Source organism: Colobus angolensis, unplaced genomic scaffold (genome assembly GCF_000951035.1).
Source record: "Colobus angolensis palliatus isolate OR3802 unplaced genomic scaffold, Cang.pa_1.0 Scaffold37, whole genome shotgun sequence".
Taxonomy (NCBI): Eukaryota; Metazoa; Chordata; class Mammalia; order Primates; family Cercopithecidae; genus Colobus; species Colobus angolensis.
The window spans coordinates 1,376,855-1,397,081 of NW_012117043.1; the positions used below are offsets into that span (position 1 = coordinate 1,376,855).

General features: G+C 42.2%; 1 protein-coding gene across 2 annotated transcripts in view; it reads right to left on the reverse strand.

The window, feature by feature from the left end:
- Positions 1-16: 16 nt before the first annotated feature.
- Positions 17-20,227, reverse strand: part of GGNBP2 (gametogenetin binding protein 2) — a 42,067-nt gene continuing 21,856 nt past the window's right edge. The window contains exons 6-11 of one of the 2 annotated variants that reach the window (XM_011953636.1): positions 9,174-9,377; positions 7,945-8,119; positions 5,399-5,593; positions 1,191-1,341; positions 675-800; positions 17-590 (exon numbers count right to left, since the gene is read on the reverse strand). In XM_011953636.1, coding sequence (XP_011809026.1) covers positions 415-590; positions 675-800; positions 1,191-1,341; positions 5,399-5,593; positions 7,945-8,119; positions 9,174-9,377 — 1,027 coding nt within the window. In that variant the 3' untranslated portion in view covers positions 17-414. Of the gene's footprint in view, positions 591-674; positions 801-1,190; positions 1,342-5,398; positions 5,594-7,944; positions 8,120-9,167; positions 9,378-20,227 lie in introns of both variants that reach the window. The other variant, XM_011953635.1, reaches the window with a different exon arrangement.

A 20,227-nucleotide genomic window follows, 5' to 3' on the forward strand; every position in this document is an offset into this window, starting at 1 on the left:
AAAAAAAAAAAAAAAAAAAAAAATCCTGACATAGTATTAAACCTTTAGAAGGAATACTAAGTAATAGCAACAGCTGGTATTCATTTACCAGGCACTTACTATGTACTAGACACTATGCCACACCTGCCAATATACATTCACTTCACCTTCTTAGAACCTAATATAATAGGGACTAAACAAATTAAGATTACATAGCTTATAAATTTAAAAGTATAAAAAGAAGAATTGAATTTCTAACTCACAAGGACTGTTAGACAAATGACCACATCTCTCTGTGCCCCCGACACACACTCTCACACGATGAGCAACAAATGGAACTGCATAAAGAACTCATTCTTAAAAAAGTAAATCCTAGCAGCTAAGCTACACATATGCCACTCCAAGGAAAACAAGCGTTCTCTCAACAGCAAAGGTTTAAGAATTATAAGTTATGACACTTACATGTTCATCACATTTCAATATCTTGCTTTTCTTTTTCTTCTTTTTATTTTTTCCTTTTATGTTGTTCTCTTCGGAATTTGCCCAACATTCAACACAACTATCACCATCATCCTCTTTGTCTTCACAGTGATGAACACAGGAGTCATCACCTGCAGAAATCAATAATCCTTTTTAGTTATGTTCTTAACTCAGCCATGTAGTAGAAATAACTGGGAAACTTAATGTGAACCTACCGTGTTCATCATGATTACAAATGCCTTCAGTGCAGGCAACATCCGAACCCTCCCGAGAACCTGTTTCACTCCCTTCCATGCTAGATGAATATCCACAATCACTACCATTACAGTGTGGAGATAAGCCTGAGAATAAATCAAGTGAGAGTTACAATTAACATACCAATAAGTATATTAGGACAAAGAGTGAACCCACTGGGGACCACAGAAAAATCTCATAATTAACGGCTTATTATAAGTAGAACATTTCCAATGAAGGATTTTTTTTTAAAGTAGGAAGTAAATTAAATATTGAAAATATGATTAGGAATTTACCATTTTTTGTTTTTGTCAAAAAATATGTCAAAGAACATAAAGAAAAAGGAAATATTAAGTATCTGACTAAATTATATGATATTCTTGGGACTATAAAGCAGTTTTAAAATTCCAGCTCACAGAATCTCTAAAAGCTCTTACATTTAACATTAAGAAAGAATAGCGTTAAGAGTTGATTTTAAAAAGAAACTATTTACTTACCTTTCTTTATTTTAGGGGACCCCAAAAGATTGCCACTGCTAGGACAGGTACATGACGTATTTTCATTGGTAACAATTACTTCTACACAAGTATTACCATCTTCAGTACTGCCACAGGCTTTGCAGCTGCTATTTTCTATGAAGTCTGTTTCCTTTCAGGATCAACATTAAGAGACAGTCAAGAGCTTTACTCCGTAACAGCTACACTTTATTCCCTAGATCAAAACTATTTTCATCATAACACTAAGATGTGGCGTTTTCATTATACCGACACTTACACTGACAGTACAAAAGTGATGGTGGGTAAAGATATTCGTCCTTAGCATAAATCAAGACAGTGCCAACCAAGGTGTACTTAGAATCACTGTATTCTTTTTTTTTTTTTTTTTTGAGACGGAGTTTTGCTCTTGTTGCCCAGGCTGGAGTGCAATGGCGCGATCTCGGCTCACTGCAACCTCTACCTCTCAGCTTCAAGTGATTCTCCAGCCTCAGCCTTCCCAAGTAGCTGGGATTATAGGCATGTGCCACCAAGCCCAGCTAATTTTGTATTTTTAGTAGAGATGAGGTTTCTCCGTGTGGGTCAGGCTGGTCTCGAACTCCTGACCTCAGGTGATCCACCCACCTCGGCCTCCCAAAGTGCTGGGATTACAGGCGTGAGCCACCATGCCCAGCCGAATCACTATATTCTTCAATTGTCAAGCGCTCTCATAAAAATAGATATTTCACTTATGAATGTCTTTGAGGAAGCTGTAAAAATATTAATTGTATTAAATATCAACCACAAATACATACGCTTTTTCCTTTTTTTTTTTTTTTTTGAGTAGGATCTCCCTCTGTCACCTAGGCTAGAGTACAGTCATACAATCATGGCTTACTGCAGTCTCAAACTCTTGGGCTCAAGCAATCCTCCTGCCTCAGTCTCTGAAGTAGCTAGGACTACAGAAGCACCGACCAGGCCTACTTTTTTTATTCACTTGTAGAAATAGGGTTTCATTATGTTGCCCAGGCTAGTCTTGAATTCCTGGCCTTAAGCAATCCTTCTGGCATGGCTTCCCAAAGTGCTAGGATTACAGGCAGGAGCCTCCACGCCCTGACAACAGAAATCTTTTTAATAGTCTATGTGGGGCCAGGTGCAGTGGTTCATGCCTGTAATCACAGCACTATGGGAGGCCGAGGCAGGTGGATCACTTGAGGTCAGAAGTTCAAGATCAGCCTAGCCAAGATGGTGAAACCCTGTCTCTACTAAAAATACAAAAATTAGCCAGGCAAGGTGGCAGGTGCCTGTAATCCCAGCTACTCAGGAGGCTGAGGCAAGAGAATTGCTTGAACCGGGACAGCAGAGGGTGCAGTGAGCCAAGATCACACCACTGCATTCCAATGTGGACGACAGAGTGAGACTCTGTCTCAAAAAAAAAAAGTCTATGTGACAAACTTCGAGAAGTATGCTTACAGCACTTCTGTTGCAGCTGTCTCAAGGAAACGTACTTGTGCAACTTTTTGAGGTGCAAGCTGAACTTTTTTCCTGGAACATCAAGTTCACTTGAAAGAATAACTGAGAGACAAACTATGGTTATTCAGACTTAGATATTTAGCAGGCATTTTCTCAAAAATGGATGAAGTCAGTCTGCTACTTCAAGAGAAACAATGAACAACTGTTGTCAATGATAAAATTCAAAGACTGAAACAACAATCAGAATTTTGGCCTTGCAACCAGCAGTACGATAAACTTGAAGCTTCCTAATACTTAGACTTTTCTGACCTGCATAACTCAGTGAACTTTGAAATAAATTCCAATGCATGATGTTACGAAACAATGCATGAGTAAAAGATCTATTCAAAGTCTAATATAGTCCAATGGATTCTAATTTAACAGAGTACAAAAAGGTCATTGATAAGGCATCAGATTCCATATTGCAATGAATCTTTTAGAAACTACCACTGGTCAAAGTGTAGTATCGAAGAATATCCACAACTATCTGAAAAGGTTTACATTAAAATGCTGCTCCCAGCCAGGCATAGTGGCTCACTCCTGTAATCCCAGCACTTTGGGAGGCAGAAGTGGGCAGACTGCCTAGGCTCAGGAGTTCGAGACCAGCCTGGGCAACATGGCAAAACCCTGTCTCTACTAAAACTACAAAAGAAAATTAGCCGGGCATGGTGGTAGACACCTGTAGTCCCAGCTACTTGGGATGCTGAGGAACGAAAATTGCTTGAACCCAGGAGGCAGAGGTTGCAGTGAACCAAGATCTGCCACTGCAATCCAGCATGGGTGACAGAGCGAGACCCTGTCTCCAAAATAAAATACTTTTCCTACCATATATATCTGTGTGAGACTAGACTTCTTCATATGCTTCAACCAAGCCAATAAATGGAAACAGACTGAACGCAGAAGCAGATATAAGAATCTAGCTTATTCGGTTGGGCTCAGTGGCTCACGCCTGTAATACCATCACTTTGGGAGGCTAAGGCGGGCGGATGATGAGGTCAAGAGATCGAGGCCATCCTGGCCAACATGGTGAATCCCGTCTCCACTAAAAATACAAAAATTAGCTGGGCATGGTGGTGCACGCCTGTAGTCCCAGCTACTCGGGTGGCTGAGACAGGAGAATCGCTTGAACCTGGGAGGTGGAGGTTGCAGTTAGCCGAGATCGTGCCACTGCCCTCCCTCCAGCCTGGCAACAGAGCGAGACTCTGTCTCACAAAAAAAAAAAAAAAAAAGAACCTAGCTTATTCCTTTTAAGACCAACATTAAAGATGTCTGCAAAAAAAAAAAAATACCATTCTTCTCACTCTCATTTTAGAAAATAGTTATTTTTGAAAAAATATTTAGTTAACATTATTTTTGAAGGAGTTTAAAATTTATCTTTTAATTTCTAATACAGTAAATACTATTAAGTATAACCCACGTAAACAAAAGCTCATTGAGTAATTTTTAAGAATGTAAAAGGATCCTAAGACCAAAAAGCTGAGAACTGCTCTAGGTGATGCACAGAGGTGGCTTTCTACATTTTGACTTTGATTACATTAAAGTCAGGTAAAGAGATAATTACCCAACATTGTCTTTATAAAACAAAGACATGACGTTAAAATTCTGGCTTATACAGACTACAGTAGGAAAAAAGCTGATATAAAAACTGCAGGAGCTCACAACTGGAAAAGCATAGTAAAAATGCCCAAATCTAGCAAAAAGCAATACAGTTAACCCTCTGTATCTATGGGTTCTGCATTCATAAATTCAACCAAGAATCAAAAATATTTGGGAGGAAAAAAAAATCAACCTGCATCTGTACTGAACATGTACAGACTTTTTTCTTGTCCTTATTTCCTAAACAATACAGTATAACATCTATTTAAACAGCTTTTAATTTATTTACTTTGAGAGAGTCTCCCTCTGTTGCCCAGGCTGGAATGCAGTTGCATGATCTCGGCTCACTGCAACCTCTGCCTCCTGGGTTCAAGAAATTCTCATGCCTCAGCCTCCCAAGTAGCTGGGATTACAGGCGTGAGCCACCATGCCCAGCCCTACATAGCTTTTACATTGCATTAGGTATTATAATTTAGAGATAATTTAAGAATACAAGAGGCCGGGCATGGTGGTTCATGCCTGTAATTCTAGCACTTTGGGAGGCTGAGGTGGGAGAATCGCTTGAGCCCACAAGCTCGAGACCAGCCTGAACAACATGGTGAAACTCCATCTCTACAAAAAATACAAAAAATTAGCTGGGCCTGGTGGGGTGCGCCTGTAAGTTCCAGCTACTTGGGAAGCTGAGGTGGCAAGATGACATGAGCCTGAGAGATGAACACTGCAGTGAGCCATGACTGTGCCACTGCACTCCAGTCTAGGTGACAGAGTGAGATCCTGTCTCAGAAATAAAAGTAAAGGAGGACATGCATAGACTATATGCAAACATTACACCATTTTACATCAGAACTTGCACATCTGCAGATTTTGGTATCTACAGGAAGTCCTGCAAACCCCACAGATACCAAGGTATGACTGTACTTTTTTTTTATTTAAAAAAAATTACAGAGAGAGATAGGGATCCCACTATGTTGCCCAGGCTGGTCTTGAACTCCTAGGCTCAAGTGATCCTCCAGCCTGGGCCTCCCAAAGTGCTGGGATTACAAGCATGAGCCACCACACTTGGCCTGTACTACTATCTAAAAGCAATACATACACACTTAAGAGCTGATATTAAGAAGTATTACCTTCTCTTGGCTTACTTCCTTTTCATCTGCTGTTTGTAAGGGAGTAGGAATATCACACACACACTTATTTTTTCGTCTATTCTTCCGTTTTTGGCGTTTCTTTTCTTGCTTGAGTTCTCTCACTCTTTCTTCTTCTGAAAATTCCTCACAAAGTTGTTCCAATCTGCTAATACCCTGTACTTTTTCCACGGTCATCTATTATAAAAATAAGGTTGAGGGTGAATATTGGTCAGAACTTTGTTTTTTGTTTGTTTTGTTTTGTTTTTGTTTTTGTTTTTGAGACAGAGTCTCGCACTGCTGCCCAGGCTGGAGTGCAGCGGCATGATCACGGCTCACTGCAAGCTCCACCTCCCAGGTTCATGACATTCTCCTGCCTCAGCCTCCCGAGTAGCTGGGATTACAGGCACCCGCCACCATGCCTGGCTGATTTTTTGTATACACGGGGTTTCACGGTGTTAGCCAGGATGGTCTTGATCTGCTGACCTCATGATCCGCCCACCTCGGCCTCCCAAAGTGGTGGGATTACAGGCGTGAGCCACCACGCCCGGCCCCTGTGTTTTCCATGGTAATATACACACTCCTATTCCAAACCAGCAAGATTCTAGTTTTAAATTTCAGATTTTTTTGTTTTGTTGTTGTTGTTAAGACAAAGAGTTTCACTCTGTCACCCAGACTGGAGTGCTGTGGCACCATCTCGGCTCACTGCAACCTCTACCACTCAGGTTCAAGTGATTCTCCTGCCTCAGCCTCCCAAGTAGCTAAGACCACAGGTGTGCGCCACCACGCTGGCTGATTTTTATATTTTTAGTATAAAAACATTTAGAGACAGAGTTTCGCCATGGTCTCGAACTCCTGGCCTTAAGTGATCCGCCCACCCTGGCCTCCCAAAGTGCTGGGATTTTTGGGAGCCACCATACCTGGTGTAAATTTCAGAATTTCAGCACAGCAAAAGTAAACATACCATTTCCTCACATAATGAAAAAACTATTTAACGTGATTAGATGATCTAGTCTCTGAAGGCACAAAAAAACAAAGAGAAAAAGAATAAGGGCCGGGCACGGTGGCTCACGTCTGTAACCCAGCACTTTGGGAGGCCAAGGCAGGTGGATCACGAGGTCAGGAGTTTGAGACCAGCCTGACCAACATGGTGAAAGCCCTGTCTCTACTAAAAATACAATTAGCCACAAGGCCGGGCATAGTGGCTCATGCCTGTAATCCCTGCACTCTGGGAGGCCGAGGTGGGTGAATTACGGGGTCAGGAGATACGAGACCATCCTGGCTAACTCGGTGAAACACTGTCTCTATTAAAAATACAAAAAATTAGCCAGGCGTGGTGGTGCACGCCTATAATCACAGCTAATTGGGAGGCTGAGGCAGGAGAATAGCTTGAACCCAGGAGGCAGAGGTTGCACTGAGCTGAGATCACACCACTACACCACTGCACTCCAGACTCAGCAATAGAGTGAGACTCTGTCTTAAAATTAAAAAAAAAAAAAGAAAGAAAAAGAAAAGAATAAGAAATGTGAAATGTGTTCACCAACTACTACAAACCTCCTCAGAGTCCTCAGAACCAGGTACTTAAAAGTTCATGGATGGGCTTCTGGAATTTATACTTTTCATCCTATTCTCATTAGGGACCAATGACTCAGTTTTTAAAGGGTTACAACTGTGCTCTAGTATATATAAAATACTTAACAGCTTAACGTATGCTCTATAGATAATAAATTTTTTAAAAAGTTAGCAATTTACCAGCATTGAACCCAATACTTGCATTACAAAGCACCTTCAGTGTGCTTCTAAAAAGTAGCTCTTATACCATGGCGTTCACACAGCATTTACTTCATACTATTGGACATTAGTAGGCAAAACAAAACTCACTAAAGGTTTTAACATTTCCTGCTTAATCCTTGGCTGCATTTAACTTTTCACTAGTTATTTATTCATTTTTTGTTTTTGAGACGGAGTTTTACTCTTGTTGCCCAGGCTGGAGTGCAACGGTGTGATCTTGGCTCACTGCAACCTCCACCTCTCAGGTTCGAGCAATTCTCCTGTCTCAGCCTCTCAAGTAGCTGGGATTACAGGCACATGCCACCACGCCTGGCTAATTTTTGTATTTTTAGTAGAGACGGGGTTTCATCATATTGGTCAGGCTGGTCTCAAACTTCTGACCTCAGGTGATCTGCCTGCCTTGTCCTCCCAAAGTGCTGGAATTACAGGCATGAGCCACCACACCCAGCCTCACTAGTTATGTTTCATAGCAGCATCTTGTTAAACATCTTTAGTTTTCTACTCTGAGAAAGTCTAAAAACCAAGGCTGGCAAAGTAACAGGATTAAAAACATTTTTTTAAATCCATCAACTTCTTCTAAATCCCAGTTCCCCAGACCACCACCACTCCAACCCAAAGCCATGTAACGATATCCAGCCAAAGCCATGAAGCTCTATCAGTGATGGACAGTCCTTTGAGGCACTGGTGGCTTACATTAAGATTCAGTCCAGTAACATGACTAAGCAATCTTAGACACTGGAACAGCCCACTGTTCTTACCTCAAAACTCTTGCGTAAAGCATCAACACCAAGATAGAAAAGCATCTGCCACGTCTGCTCTTCTGCCCGTAGTTTTTGCCAGATTCGATGCAGTCTTTCATAAAGATGAATTCCCAAGCAGGTCAGAACTTCTTCTTGAGCTATATCTATTGTCTTTGCATGCCTTTCTCTTCGCCTATACAAGGGAATAATCACACATTAATTCCTAATACCTTTAACTGAAACAGTGAAAGATGGGTAACACAGCTGCAAGTTCAGGCTTTAAACACAATTTGCTTACCTAGTAACAAGACAGTTATACATTTACACTCAATGTATATGTAGATATACAAGCACGCATGTCTACAACCAATGAGAAATACACATGCAAGTAGAACTTAATCCTCGTATTGCTAAAAATAAAGTAATTCAGGAACTGGCTCTAAAGAGATGGGTTTTAGGGCACAAAGCAATCACATGAAAGTGTCCAGCTCATAGTAGACACAACAATTCCTTTTTCTTTCCAATTATAGAAAAACATTTTTTCCTGCATTTGGTTTTTTGTTTTGAGGGGGAATGAAGAAAGGCAATGCCAAAGTGATTCAATCATGGGCAGGAGTCCTCCAGGCTAGTCTTTACAAGTGTTCACAGAACTTTAGCGATAAAAAAGGCCTTTGTATTCTAGCAGAAAGTAGGCACTCAAATGAGGGTTGATACCCTAAATACAAAAGGAAATGAATTTGATTTATTCTATGAACATCATCATCTGATTTTATTTTTACAACAAAGAGATAATACTTTAGGTTTCTATGTAGTAATGATAATATAATACACACAGTTCATGAATTACATTCAATAAGGCATTTCTTAATCCTCTACTGCAAAGATCTCACGAAAAACCATTATTGTGAATAAAATTTACACAGGATAATGCATGGATAGAGGGAGAAAAATCCCATCTAATCATTTTCAAATGAAAATGATAGTCTGTAATAATGAAAGCCAAAAAAGCCTGCTTCCCTTCAAGCAAGAACTAGCAGAGGACTGAACCAAACACCAGAGAACAGTTTTTCCCTATTTTCAGTCAATTAAGAAATGCTTACTTTAAAGAGAAGCAAAATCTTTACAGGCATACTTTAATTTATACATATATCATATGTACTGAGGCAGAAGGTGATGAAAATAAACTTTCAGTAATAAAATGAAGCAAAGCGCTAGATAGCCCATTCTAGCAAATTACATACTCATACCCTCCTGCGAACTCTGGCTCAGCACGACCCAAAAGATGTGCAATGAAGTCTGTTTCACAGCAAACATGAATGTGTCGCTCATGTGGACAGCACCGCAAGCCTTCATAAAGTGCAGCACAGTAGCCCTTTTCTTTGCTGCAGTCAAGTTCACCAATAAGGATATTGTATGCTCGGAGGACTTTATTTTTGCAATCAGTGCAAAACCTGTTGAAAAGAAAACCCTCAAAATTAAGAACCGGCTGTGCAATTATCTCATGTGGCATATAACAGTGTACTAGATGGCACTCTCTCCCATCTACAGCATCCAAAAAAAGCCTCCGTACACACATTTAAAACACATGCATGTAAGGTAAATACAAATTTAGGGATTGCATGAATACAGACAGATCTTCACTGGCAAATGATTTTTAAACTAGAGAAACACATAGCCTAAAAAAATGAGGCAGATACATACCTATGATTTCATAAAATGCATGCCCAGAAAGTATTAGTTGCCAAGAACTAGCATGTCTCCACTTCAAAAGCTATCTGCACAGGTCAGAAATAAAACAATAGAGGCAACAAACCAATGACTCTTGATTGGTTTTTTCTCTCTCCTTCCAGCCTCTGAAAATAGATGGTCTCTTCAGCCAGTAGACCTTGACTCCAATTTCTATTACAACATTTTAATATTTCACTAGCTAAGCATTTGAGGATAGGGGTAGGAGTAGGGGTGAGGAGAAGAATGGGAAAGTGGTACATGTATTTTTTAATTTTCTGATTATTTCCAAAATGCCAAATTCTTCCAAAAAATGCCTATTTCTCAATAACAGACATAATATAGACAAAACATACATGGAAACTGGTTTAAACTTAAGTGTATATACTGTGACAAAAGTATAGAAGGGTTTGTGAATGTAGAGAAGGAAGAAAATTTATTTTAGAAACCAAATATCAATCAATCAGAAAGAAAGAATAGAGTCTGTTTTCTTAATCTTTTAATTCCTGGAACAAGAAGAACTTGGTCAGGTGAAAAAGCCAAGCTCACAATAATAGTAACTGGCTAAGAAGATTAGTTAGGTGAAACAAGGAAATTTTGATCTCTTTGATTTAAATTCATCTCCCAAATGAGCTCATCTATGCGTATGGCTTCAAGTAACGTGTCTATAAAGACAATCTGTGACTCTACAGCTCCGTTCAAATCTCTGCTATTGCCCGAGGGCCAGACCCATATTGAAAAGTGATGAGACATGACAGATGTCCAACAGGCAACACCTTAAACTCACTGTCCAAGGGTAACGCTGTTCTATTCCTATGTTCCTTCTCAATCCCTGTTAAGAACATCGCCATTCACAGCCATTCAAAGTCACCCAGGCTGGAAATCTGAGTTAATTCCAACTTCTCCCTAGGTCTTCCTATTAAGGATAGGGCCAACTAGTATTCATTCTTTCTTATTTCTCCTGTAGGTCCCTATTTTCAATTCCCTCTGGCATGGTTTAAGTTGCCTACTATATATATATATGTTTTTTGGTGTTTTTTTTTAAAGACAGTGTCTCTCTCTATTGCCCAGGCTGGAATGCAGCGGCGCCATCTTGGCTCACTGCAACCACTGCCTCCTGGGTTCAAGCGATTCTCCTGCCTCAGTTCCCCGAGTTACTCGGATTACAGGCACCCACCACTATGCCCGGCAATTTTTTTGTATTTTTTAGTAGAGACAGGGTTTCGCCAAATTGGCCAGACTGGTCTTGAACTCTCGACCTCAGGTAATCCACTCACCTTGGCCTCCCAAAGTGCTAGGATTGAGCTACCGCACCTGGCCCACATTTTTTTTTTTTAAAGCTTCTTAACTGACTTTCCTGTTTCCACTCTTCCTAGCATTGATGCATCTCTTACACCAAAACAATTTTTCTAGCACAAATCTGATTATCTGTGTCTCAGCTTAAAAACCTTTCACCTGGCCAGGCGCGGTGGCTCACGCCTGTAATCCCAGCTCTTCGGGAGGCTGAGGCAGGCAGATCACCCGAGGTCGGGAGTTTGAGACCAGCCTGACCAACATGGAGAAACTCCGTCTTTAGCAAAATACAAAAATTAGCCAGGTGTGGTGACGCATGCCTGTAATCCCCACTACTCTGGAGGCAGAGGAAGGAGAATTGCTTGAACATGGTAGGCGGAGGTTGCAGCAAGCCGAGATCACACCACTGTACTCCAGCCTGCGCAACAAAAGCAAAACTCTGTCTGAAAAAAACAAAACAAAACAAAACAAAACAAAAACTTTTCAGTTGTCCCTATTATTAATACTTCTGATTTATGCTCTTCTTCGTGTTTTGTTTTTTAGACGGAGTTTCACTCTGTCACCCAGGCTGGAGTGCAGTGGGGCAATCTCGGCTCACTGCAACCCCCGCTCCCCAGGTTCAAGCGATTCTCCTGCCTCAGACTCCTGAGTAGCTGGGATTTCAGGCGCCCACCACCATATCCAGCTGATTTTTGTGTGTTTTCAGTGCAGACTGTGTTTCACCATGTTGGCCGGGCCGGTCTTCAACTTCTGACCTCAAAGTGACTCGCCTGCCTCGGCCTCCCAAAGTGTTGGCATTACAGGCGTCAGCCACCACGCCCGGCCTAGACTTCTTACTATAGTATTTACCCTTCTATAGCCATGTCTTTATTTCATGCACACACATTTTGCTGGACCAATAGTAGATAACGATTTTTTTTTTGGTCTTTTTTTTTTTTCCCTTTTTGTGGAGAACAGGGTCTCGCTATATTACCCAGGCAGGTCTTGAACTCCTGGGCTCAAGCTATCCTCCCGCCTCTGCCTCCCTGAGAGCTGGGATTACAGGCGTGAGCCACCGAGCCCGGCCAGATAACGATTTCTTAAAATGAAGATATGGACTGGACACAGTGGCTCACGTCTGTAATCCCAGCACTTTGGGAGGCCAAGGAGGGTGGATCATCAGGAGTTTGAGACCAGCCCGGCCAGCATGGTGAAACCCCGTTTCTACTAAAAATACAAAAATTAGCTGGGTGTGGTGGCACACTCCTGTAATCCTAGCTACTCAGGAGGCTGAGGCATGAGAATTGCTTGAACCCAGGAGGCAGAGGTTGCAGTGAGCCAAGCTCATGCTATTGCACTCCAGCCTGGGTGACAAAAGCAAAACTCCAACTCAAAAATAAAAAAATGAATATATGTTAAATTAGAGGCTCTAAGTCCACTTGGTAAACAGAGGCAATAATACGACAAATAATGTTAAATTATTTTATTTCACTGAAGTTTTAAATATGGGCAAAAAATACACAAAAATTAACACAAAATGGATTAAAAACCTAAATGTTAACATCTGAAAACCATAAAACTCCCAGAAGAAAACATAGTGGAAAATCTTCATGACATTGGACTAAGTGATGATTTATTGGCTATGACACCATAAGCACACATGCACAACAAAAACAGACGCTTCTCTGAGAAAACACCAAATAGTGGATGACGCTGGTGGCAGCCGGCGAGGGTGGAGCCTGGGAAGGGGAAACGTGGTGGCTTCCGTGGAGGTTTCAGCAGTGGCATCCAGGGCCAGGGCCGGGGCTGAGGTCATGGAACTCATGGAAGCAAGGCCGAGGATAAGGAGTGGATGCCTATCACCAAGCTGGGCCGCCTGGTCAAGCACATGAAGATCAAGTCCCTGGAGGATATCTATCTTTTCTCCCTGCCCATCAAGGAATCTGAGATCACTAACTTTTTCCTGGGGGCCTCTCTGAAGGACAAGGTTTTGAAAATGATGCCAGTGCAAGGAGACCCACGCCGGCCAGTGCACCAGGTTCAAGATGTTTGTTGCCATCGTGGACTACAATGGCCACACTGGTCTGGGTGTTAAGTGCTCCAAGGAGGTGGCCACGGCCATCCGCGGGGCCATCATCCTGGCCAAGCTCTCCATTGTCCCTGTGCGCAGAGGCTACTGGGGGAACAAGATCAGCAAGCCCCACACCGTCCCTTGCAAGGTGACAGGACACTGCGGCTCTGTGCTGGTGCACCTCATCCCTATGCCCAGGGCACTGGCATCGTCTCAGTGCCTGTACCCAAGAAACTGCTCATGATGGCTGGTATTGATGACTACTACACCTCGGCCAGGGGCTGCATTGCCACCCTGGGTAACTACACCAAGGACACCTTTGATGCCATCTCTAAGACCTATAGCTATCTGACCCCTGACCTCTGGAAGGAGAAGGTATTCATCAAGTCTTCCTGTCAGGGATTCACTAACCACCTCGTCAAGACCCACACCAGAGTCTCCATGCAGAGGACCCAGGCTCCAGTTGTGGCTACAAGATAGGGTTTTTATACAAGAAAAATAAAGTGAATTAAGCCTGAAAAAAAAATACTACAGTCGTGTCACTTAACAATGGGACACATTCTGAGAAATGCATTGTTAGCTATTTTATTGCTGTGTGAACATCAGAGTGTACTTACACAAACCTAGGTGGTATATATATTTTTTTCACATGGAAAACCAAATATCCCAGCACTATTACTGAATATTAATCATTTCCTCAACTTGATCTGAAATGCCATACAGCAGGTTTCTACACGCAGTATGCTCCATTATAATGTTATGGGCCCACTGTCATATATGTGGTCCATCACTGACCAAAATGTCATCATGTAGCACATGACTGTACATTAAACTTAAAAACTTCAGCAGAGCAAAGATGATCAACAGAGTAAAAAGGCAACCCAAAGAATGGGAAAAAGTATTTGCAAACCATATATTGAACAAGAGGTTAATAGCCAGAATATAAAGAACCACTATAACTCAATCACAAAAAAATAGCCTAATTTAAAAATGGGCACAGCTGTGATCATGCCACTGCACTCCAGCCTGGACAACAGAGCAAGACCCTGTCTCAAAAAAATAAAATAATTTAAAAGTAAATAAATAAATGGGCAAAGCATTAATAGACATTTCTTCAAAGATGATATACAAATGGCCAGCAAGCATATGAAAAGATGCTCAACATCACTTATCATTAGGAAAATGCAAATCAAAAACACAATGAGATATCACCTTAAACCAATTAGAATGACCGCTATCAAAACAACAACAAATAACAAGTGTTATCGAGGATGTCAAGAAATTGGAACCCTTATGCACTGTTGGCAGGAATGTAAGACAGTACAGCTGCTATGAAAACCAGTATGGAAGTTCTTCAAAATAAAACTACCACACAATCCAGGAATCCCACTTTTAGGTATATATCCAAAAGAACTGATACCAGGATCTTGAAAAGATATTTACACACTCATGTTCACTGCAGCATTACTGACAATAGGCAAAATGTGAGAGCAACCTTAAATGTCCATCAATGTACGAATGGATAAAGAAATGCAAATAGCCAGGTGTGGTGGCTCACACCTGTAATACCAGCACTTTGGGAGGCCCAGGCGAGTGGATCACTTGAGGTCAGCAGTTCAAGATCAGCTTGACCAACATGGTGAAACCCTGTTTCTACTAAAAATACAAAAATTAGCCGGGTGTGGTGGTGCGTGCCTGTAATCCCAGCTACTCAGGACGCAGACACAAGAAATGCTTGAACCCGGGAGGCGGAGGTTGCAGTGAGCCGAGATCAAGCCACTGTACTCCTGCCTAGACAACAGAGCAAGACTCCATCTCAAAAAAAAAAAAAAAAAAGAAAAAGAAAAAATAAATGTGAATAATGTCACATATACTGTGACACTGCCCATTTTTAAATGTCACAGTATTGTGACATTATTCAGCTTTTAAGGGGGAATCCTGTCATAGGTTACAACACAGATGAATCTTAGAGATTATCTAAGTACTGTCTTAGATAATGGCTAAGTAAAATAAGCCAATCACAAAAATTCAAGTGCTACAGTATTCCAATTACGTGAGCTATCTAAAATAACTAAACTCAGAGAGAAGAATTGTGGTTGCTAAGGGGTAAGGGGAGAAAAAAGGTGTCGTTCAATGGGTACAGTTTTAGTTGAGATGAAAAAGTTCTAGAGATTTGTTGTACAACAATGTGCATATAGTTAACAATATTGCAATGTACACTTAAAAACTGTTTAAAAGGTAAATTTATGTTTCATGGTTTTGGTTTTGTTTTTTTTTTGAGACGGAGTCTCACTCTGTTGCCAAGGCTCGAGTGCAGTGGTGCGATCTTGGCTCACTGCAAGCTCCGCCTCCTGGGTTCACGCCATTCTCCTGCCTCAGCCTCCCGAGTAGCTGGGACTATAGGCGCCTGCCATCACGCCCATCAGATAATTTTTTAAAAATTATTTTTAGAAGAGACAGGGTTTCACTGTGTTAGCCAGGATGGTCTCGATCTCCTGACCTCGTGTTCCGCCCGCCTCGGTCTCCCAAAGTGCTGGGATTACAGGTGTGAGTCACCGTGCCCGGCCTGTTTCACGTTTTTTGAGACAGTGTCTCACTCTGTTGCCCAAGCTGGAGTGCAGTGGCATACTCTTGGCTGACTGTAGCCTCAACCTACCTAGTAGGCTCAAGTGATCCTCCCTGCCTCATCCACCTGAGTACCTGGGACTACAGGTGTGTGCCACCATGCATGGCTAATTTTTGTATTCAGTGTAGAGACAGGGTTTTGCCATGTTGCCCAGGCTAGTCTTGAACTCCTAGGCTCAAACAATCCGCCCGCCTCAGTCTCCCAAAATGCTGAACTGTGAGACAAATGCCTAGCCTTATTTTGTATTCCTTTAAAACACACACACACACACACACACACGTGGAACAGAAAGTCTCTCCCTTAGGAAAGAAAAAACAGACACAGAAATAACAAATACTTTCACATTTTCAGGTTATGAACAGCAAGTTCACATTTTCAGGTAATTAAATGGTCAAATGCCAAAGAGAACAATAAAAAAACTTGAAATATTTTCCCCTATTTTACTGCTTCATATTCTCAGAGTAGTTTAATATATGTTTGATTGTACAACCATAAGCGTAAGTAAATAGCAAATTAAAAATAGGATATAAAAGCTGTAAAAGAGATTTTTTCCCATTTGCAAAAGTAGCATTGCATAGGAACTTTTAAAAACTTTTCTTGGCCGGGCGCAGTGGCTCAAGCCTGTAATCCCAGCACTTTGGGAGGCCGAGACGGGCGGATCACGAGGTCAGCAGATCGAGACCATCCTGGCTAACATGGTGAAACCCCGTCTCTACTAAAAATACAAAAAACTAGCCGGGCGAGGTGGTGGGCGCCTGTAGTCCCAGCTACTCCGGAGGCTGAGGCAGGAGAATGGTGTAAACCCGGGAGGCAGAGCTTGCAGTGAGCTGAGATCTGGCCACTGCACTCCAGCCTGGGCGACAGAGCCAGATTCCGTCTCAAAAAAAAAAAAACAAAACAAAAAAAACTTTTCTTTTTGAGACAGAGTCTCACTCTGTCACCCAGTCTGAAGTGCAGTTGCATGATCATGGCTCACTGCAGCCTCAGCCTTCCTGGGCTCAAGTGATCCTCCTACCTCATTCTCCTGAGTAGGTGAAACTACAGGCGTGTCACCACACCCAGCTAATTTTTTTATTTTGTTTATTTATTTATTTTTATTTTTTATTTTTGAGACAGAGTCTCGCTCTGCCACCCAGGCTGGAGTGCAGTGGCGCGAACTTGGCTCACTGCAAGCTCCGCCTCTTGGGTTCACGCCATTCTCCTACCTCAGCCTCCCAAGTAGCTGGGACTACAGGCGCTTGCCACCACATCCAGCTAATTTTTTGTATTTTTAGTAGAGATGGGGTTTCACCATGTTGGCCAAGCTGGTCTCGAACTCCTGACCTCGTGATCCACCCACCTCTGCCTCCCAAAGTGCTGGGATTACAGGAGTGAGCCACCACACCCGGCCTTTATAAATGGGTCTCCCTATGCTGCCCAAGCTGGTATTGAACTCCTGAACTCAAGTGATCTTCCTGCCTTGGCTTCCCAAAGTGTTGGAATTATAGGTGTGAGCCACAATGCCCAGCCTTAAAAAACCTTTAAGGCAGAGGTTTCAGTTTATTAACACCTCATTTCTAATGATGTTCTATCACTTCTTAGCCTTTTGACTAAGATCAAGTGTAGTATCTGACAATGTTCTACCATAATACTTTTTTAGTCAAATTAGCCAGGCGTGATGGTAGGCGCCCGTAGTCCCAGCTACTTGGGAGGCTGAGGCAGGAGAATGGCATGAACCCAGGAGGTGGAGCTTACAATGAACCGAGTTCACGCCACTGCACTCCAGCCTGGGTGACAGAGCGAGACTCTGTCTCAAAAAAAATAAATAAAAATAAATAAACAAAAAATAAAAAATAAAAAAATTAGCTGGGTGTGGTGACACACCTGTAATCTCACTCTGTCGCCTAGGCTGGAGTGCAGTGGCACAATCTTGGCTCACTGCAACCTCTGTCTCCCAGATTCTAGCAATTCTCATGTCTTAGCCTCCTGAGTAGCTGGGATTACAGAAGTGCACCATGCCTGGCTAATTTATGTATTTTTGGTAGAGATGGGGTTTCACGATGTTGGCCAGGCTGGTCTCAAACTCCTGGCCCTCATGTGATCTGCCCATCTCGGCCTCCCAAAGTGCTAGGATTACAGGCATGAGCCACCATGCCCGGCCTCTACCATAATTCTTAACCGGGTGAATAGTGTTATCAAATCTTTATTATAAATATTTTTTTTTAAAAAGTAGATACCACCAAAAAGGTAAATTACTTAGGTATTTACAAATCATTTTAAACTGATTATACCCCCCAAACTCAAATTGTACCTACAATAAGAACTGGAAACACAGGAATAAGGACTTGCAGATATGTAATGCAAACATTCTCTGATGTGCTTAACTACGTGCCATGTACTGCTCTAAACAAGCATTACTATGTATCATCCCCACAACAAATTTAATTTAATCCTACAATAAATCCTGTAAGATCAGTACTCTCATTATTTTTGTCTTTTTTTTTTTTGAGACAAGGGTCTCACTCTGTTGCCCAGGGGGAAGTTCAGTGGCACAATCATAGCTCACGATAACCTCAAACTCTTAGGCTCAAGAGATCCTCCTGTCTTAGCCTTCCAATTAACTCAGGCTACAGGCACACCACCCCCCAACCGCACCCCCCACCCTACTCTGCGAATTTGATTATTTATTTATTTTTGAGACAGAGTCTCGCTCTGCCACCAAGGCTGGAGTGCAATGCTGCGATCTCGGCTCACTGCAACCTCCGCCTCTCAGGTTCAAGTGATTCTCCTGCCTCAGCCTCCCGAGTAGCTAGGATTACAGGCACCTGCCACTACGCCCAGCTAATTTTTCTAATTTTTGTAGAGTCGGGGTTTCACCATCTTCGCCATTCTGGTCTGGAACTCCTGACCTCAGGTGATCCACCCACCTCGGCCTCCCAAAGTGCTGGGATTAAAGGCACAAGCCACTGTGCCAAGCTGCTAATCTTATTTTAATTTTTACTATTTTTGAGATGAGGTTTCACTCTGTTGTCCAAGCTGGAGTGCAGTGGTACAGTCATGGCCACTGTGATCATGATGCACCTTCAACCTCTTGGACTCAAGTGATACACTCTAACCTCAGCCTCCCCAGTAGCTAGGACCACAGGTTTGTGCCACCATGGCAGCTAATTTTTCTGCTTTGTTGTAGAGACGGGGTTTTACCATGTTGTCTAGGCTGGTCTAAAACTCCTAGGCTCAAACCATCTACCTGACTTGGCCTCCCAAAGTGCTGGAACTACAGGTGTGAGCCACCATGCCCAGCCTGTTTGTTTTAAAGAAGAAAAAAATTGAGGCACAGAAAAGTCAATTAACTTGTACAGCTACAATTAGTAGAATCCAGATGCAATACAATCTCCCTAAATTCATCACTCACTGCTTTAATTAATCACTCTCAACCATACTTTCTCACTACCATTAAGATATTTATAAAATGGACTAAAATCCATCTAAAAATGCTAAAACATTAACCATAAACATAGGAAAATCTACAAAACCATTACAGGAAACTCCAAAACATGCGCTCTAATAACTTGTCATTTATCACCCACAAAAACTATCTTTTGGGAGGATCAACTCATATTTAAAGAGGAAGGATATATGTTTTACGTCTGTATAGTCCCTGCAAAACTCCAAATAACTGACACATTCTCTACTCTCTTGGGCATAATCCACCAAAAAGGCAAAGAAAGAAAGCTTTTAATTGAGAAAAGAAAAACAATAAACTTGGTATGCGGGTGAAGTCATTAGCCTACTGCCACATAAAGTAATGACACCAGTTTTTATCATTCACTTGATTTTTAGAGGCACTCCCCAAATAATTGTGTATATGTATCTCAAAGTCAAAGGACATACAACCACAAACACAACATGTAACAAATTTAAACAGTAGAACCGCCCCAAGAACACCATCTCTAGATGGCGCCCTTACCAGTTTTTCTTTTTTTTTGAGACGGAATCTTGCTCTGTCAGAGGGCAGTGGCACAATCTTGGCTCACTGCAACCTCTGCCTCCTGGTTTCAAGCCTCGCGAGTAGCTGGGACTACAGGTGCGTGCCACCACGCCTGGCTAACTTTTATATTTTTAGTAGACACGGAGTTTTGCCACGTTGGCCAGGCTGGTATTGAACTCCTGACCTCAGGTGATCCACCTGCCTCAGACTCCCAAAGTGCTGGGATTACAGACGTGAGCCACCGCGCCCGGCCCACCAGTTTCCTTTTCTACTGCACTCTCCTCCTTATTAATTTCCAAATGTTAATGACACTTAGAAAATTCCTTTGTATGCCAGGCGCAGTGGCTCACGCCTGTAATCCCAGCACTTTGGGAGGCTGAGGAGGGCGGATCACAAGTCAGGAGACTGAGACCATCCTGGCCAACATGGTGAAACCCCGTCTCTACTAAAAATACAAAAAAAAGAAAAAAAAAAAATTAGCCGGGCATGGTGGCATTTGCCTGTAATCCCAGCTATTCAGGAGGCTGAGGCAGGAGAATCTCTTGAACCAGGGAGTCGGCAGTTACAGCGAGCTGAGATCGAGCCACTGCATTCCAGCCTGGCGACAGAGCAAGACTCTGTCTAAAAAAAAAAGAAGGCC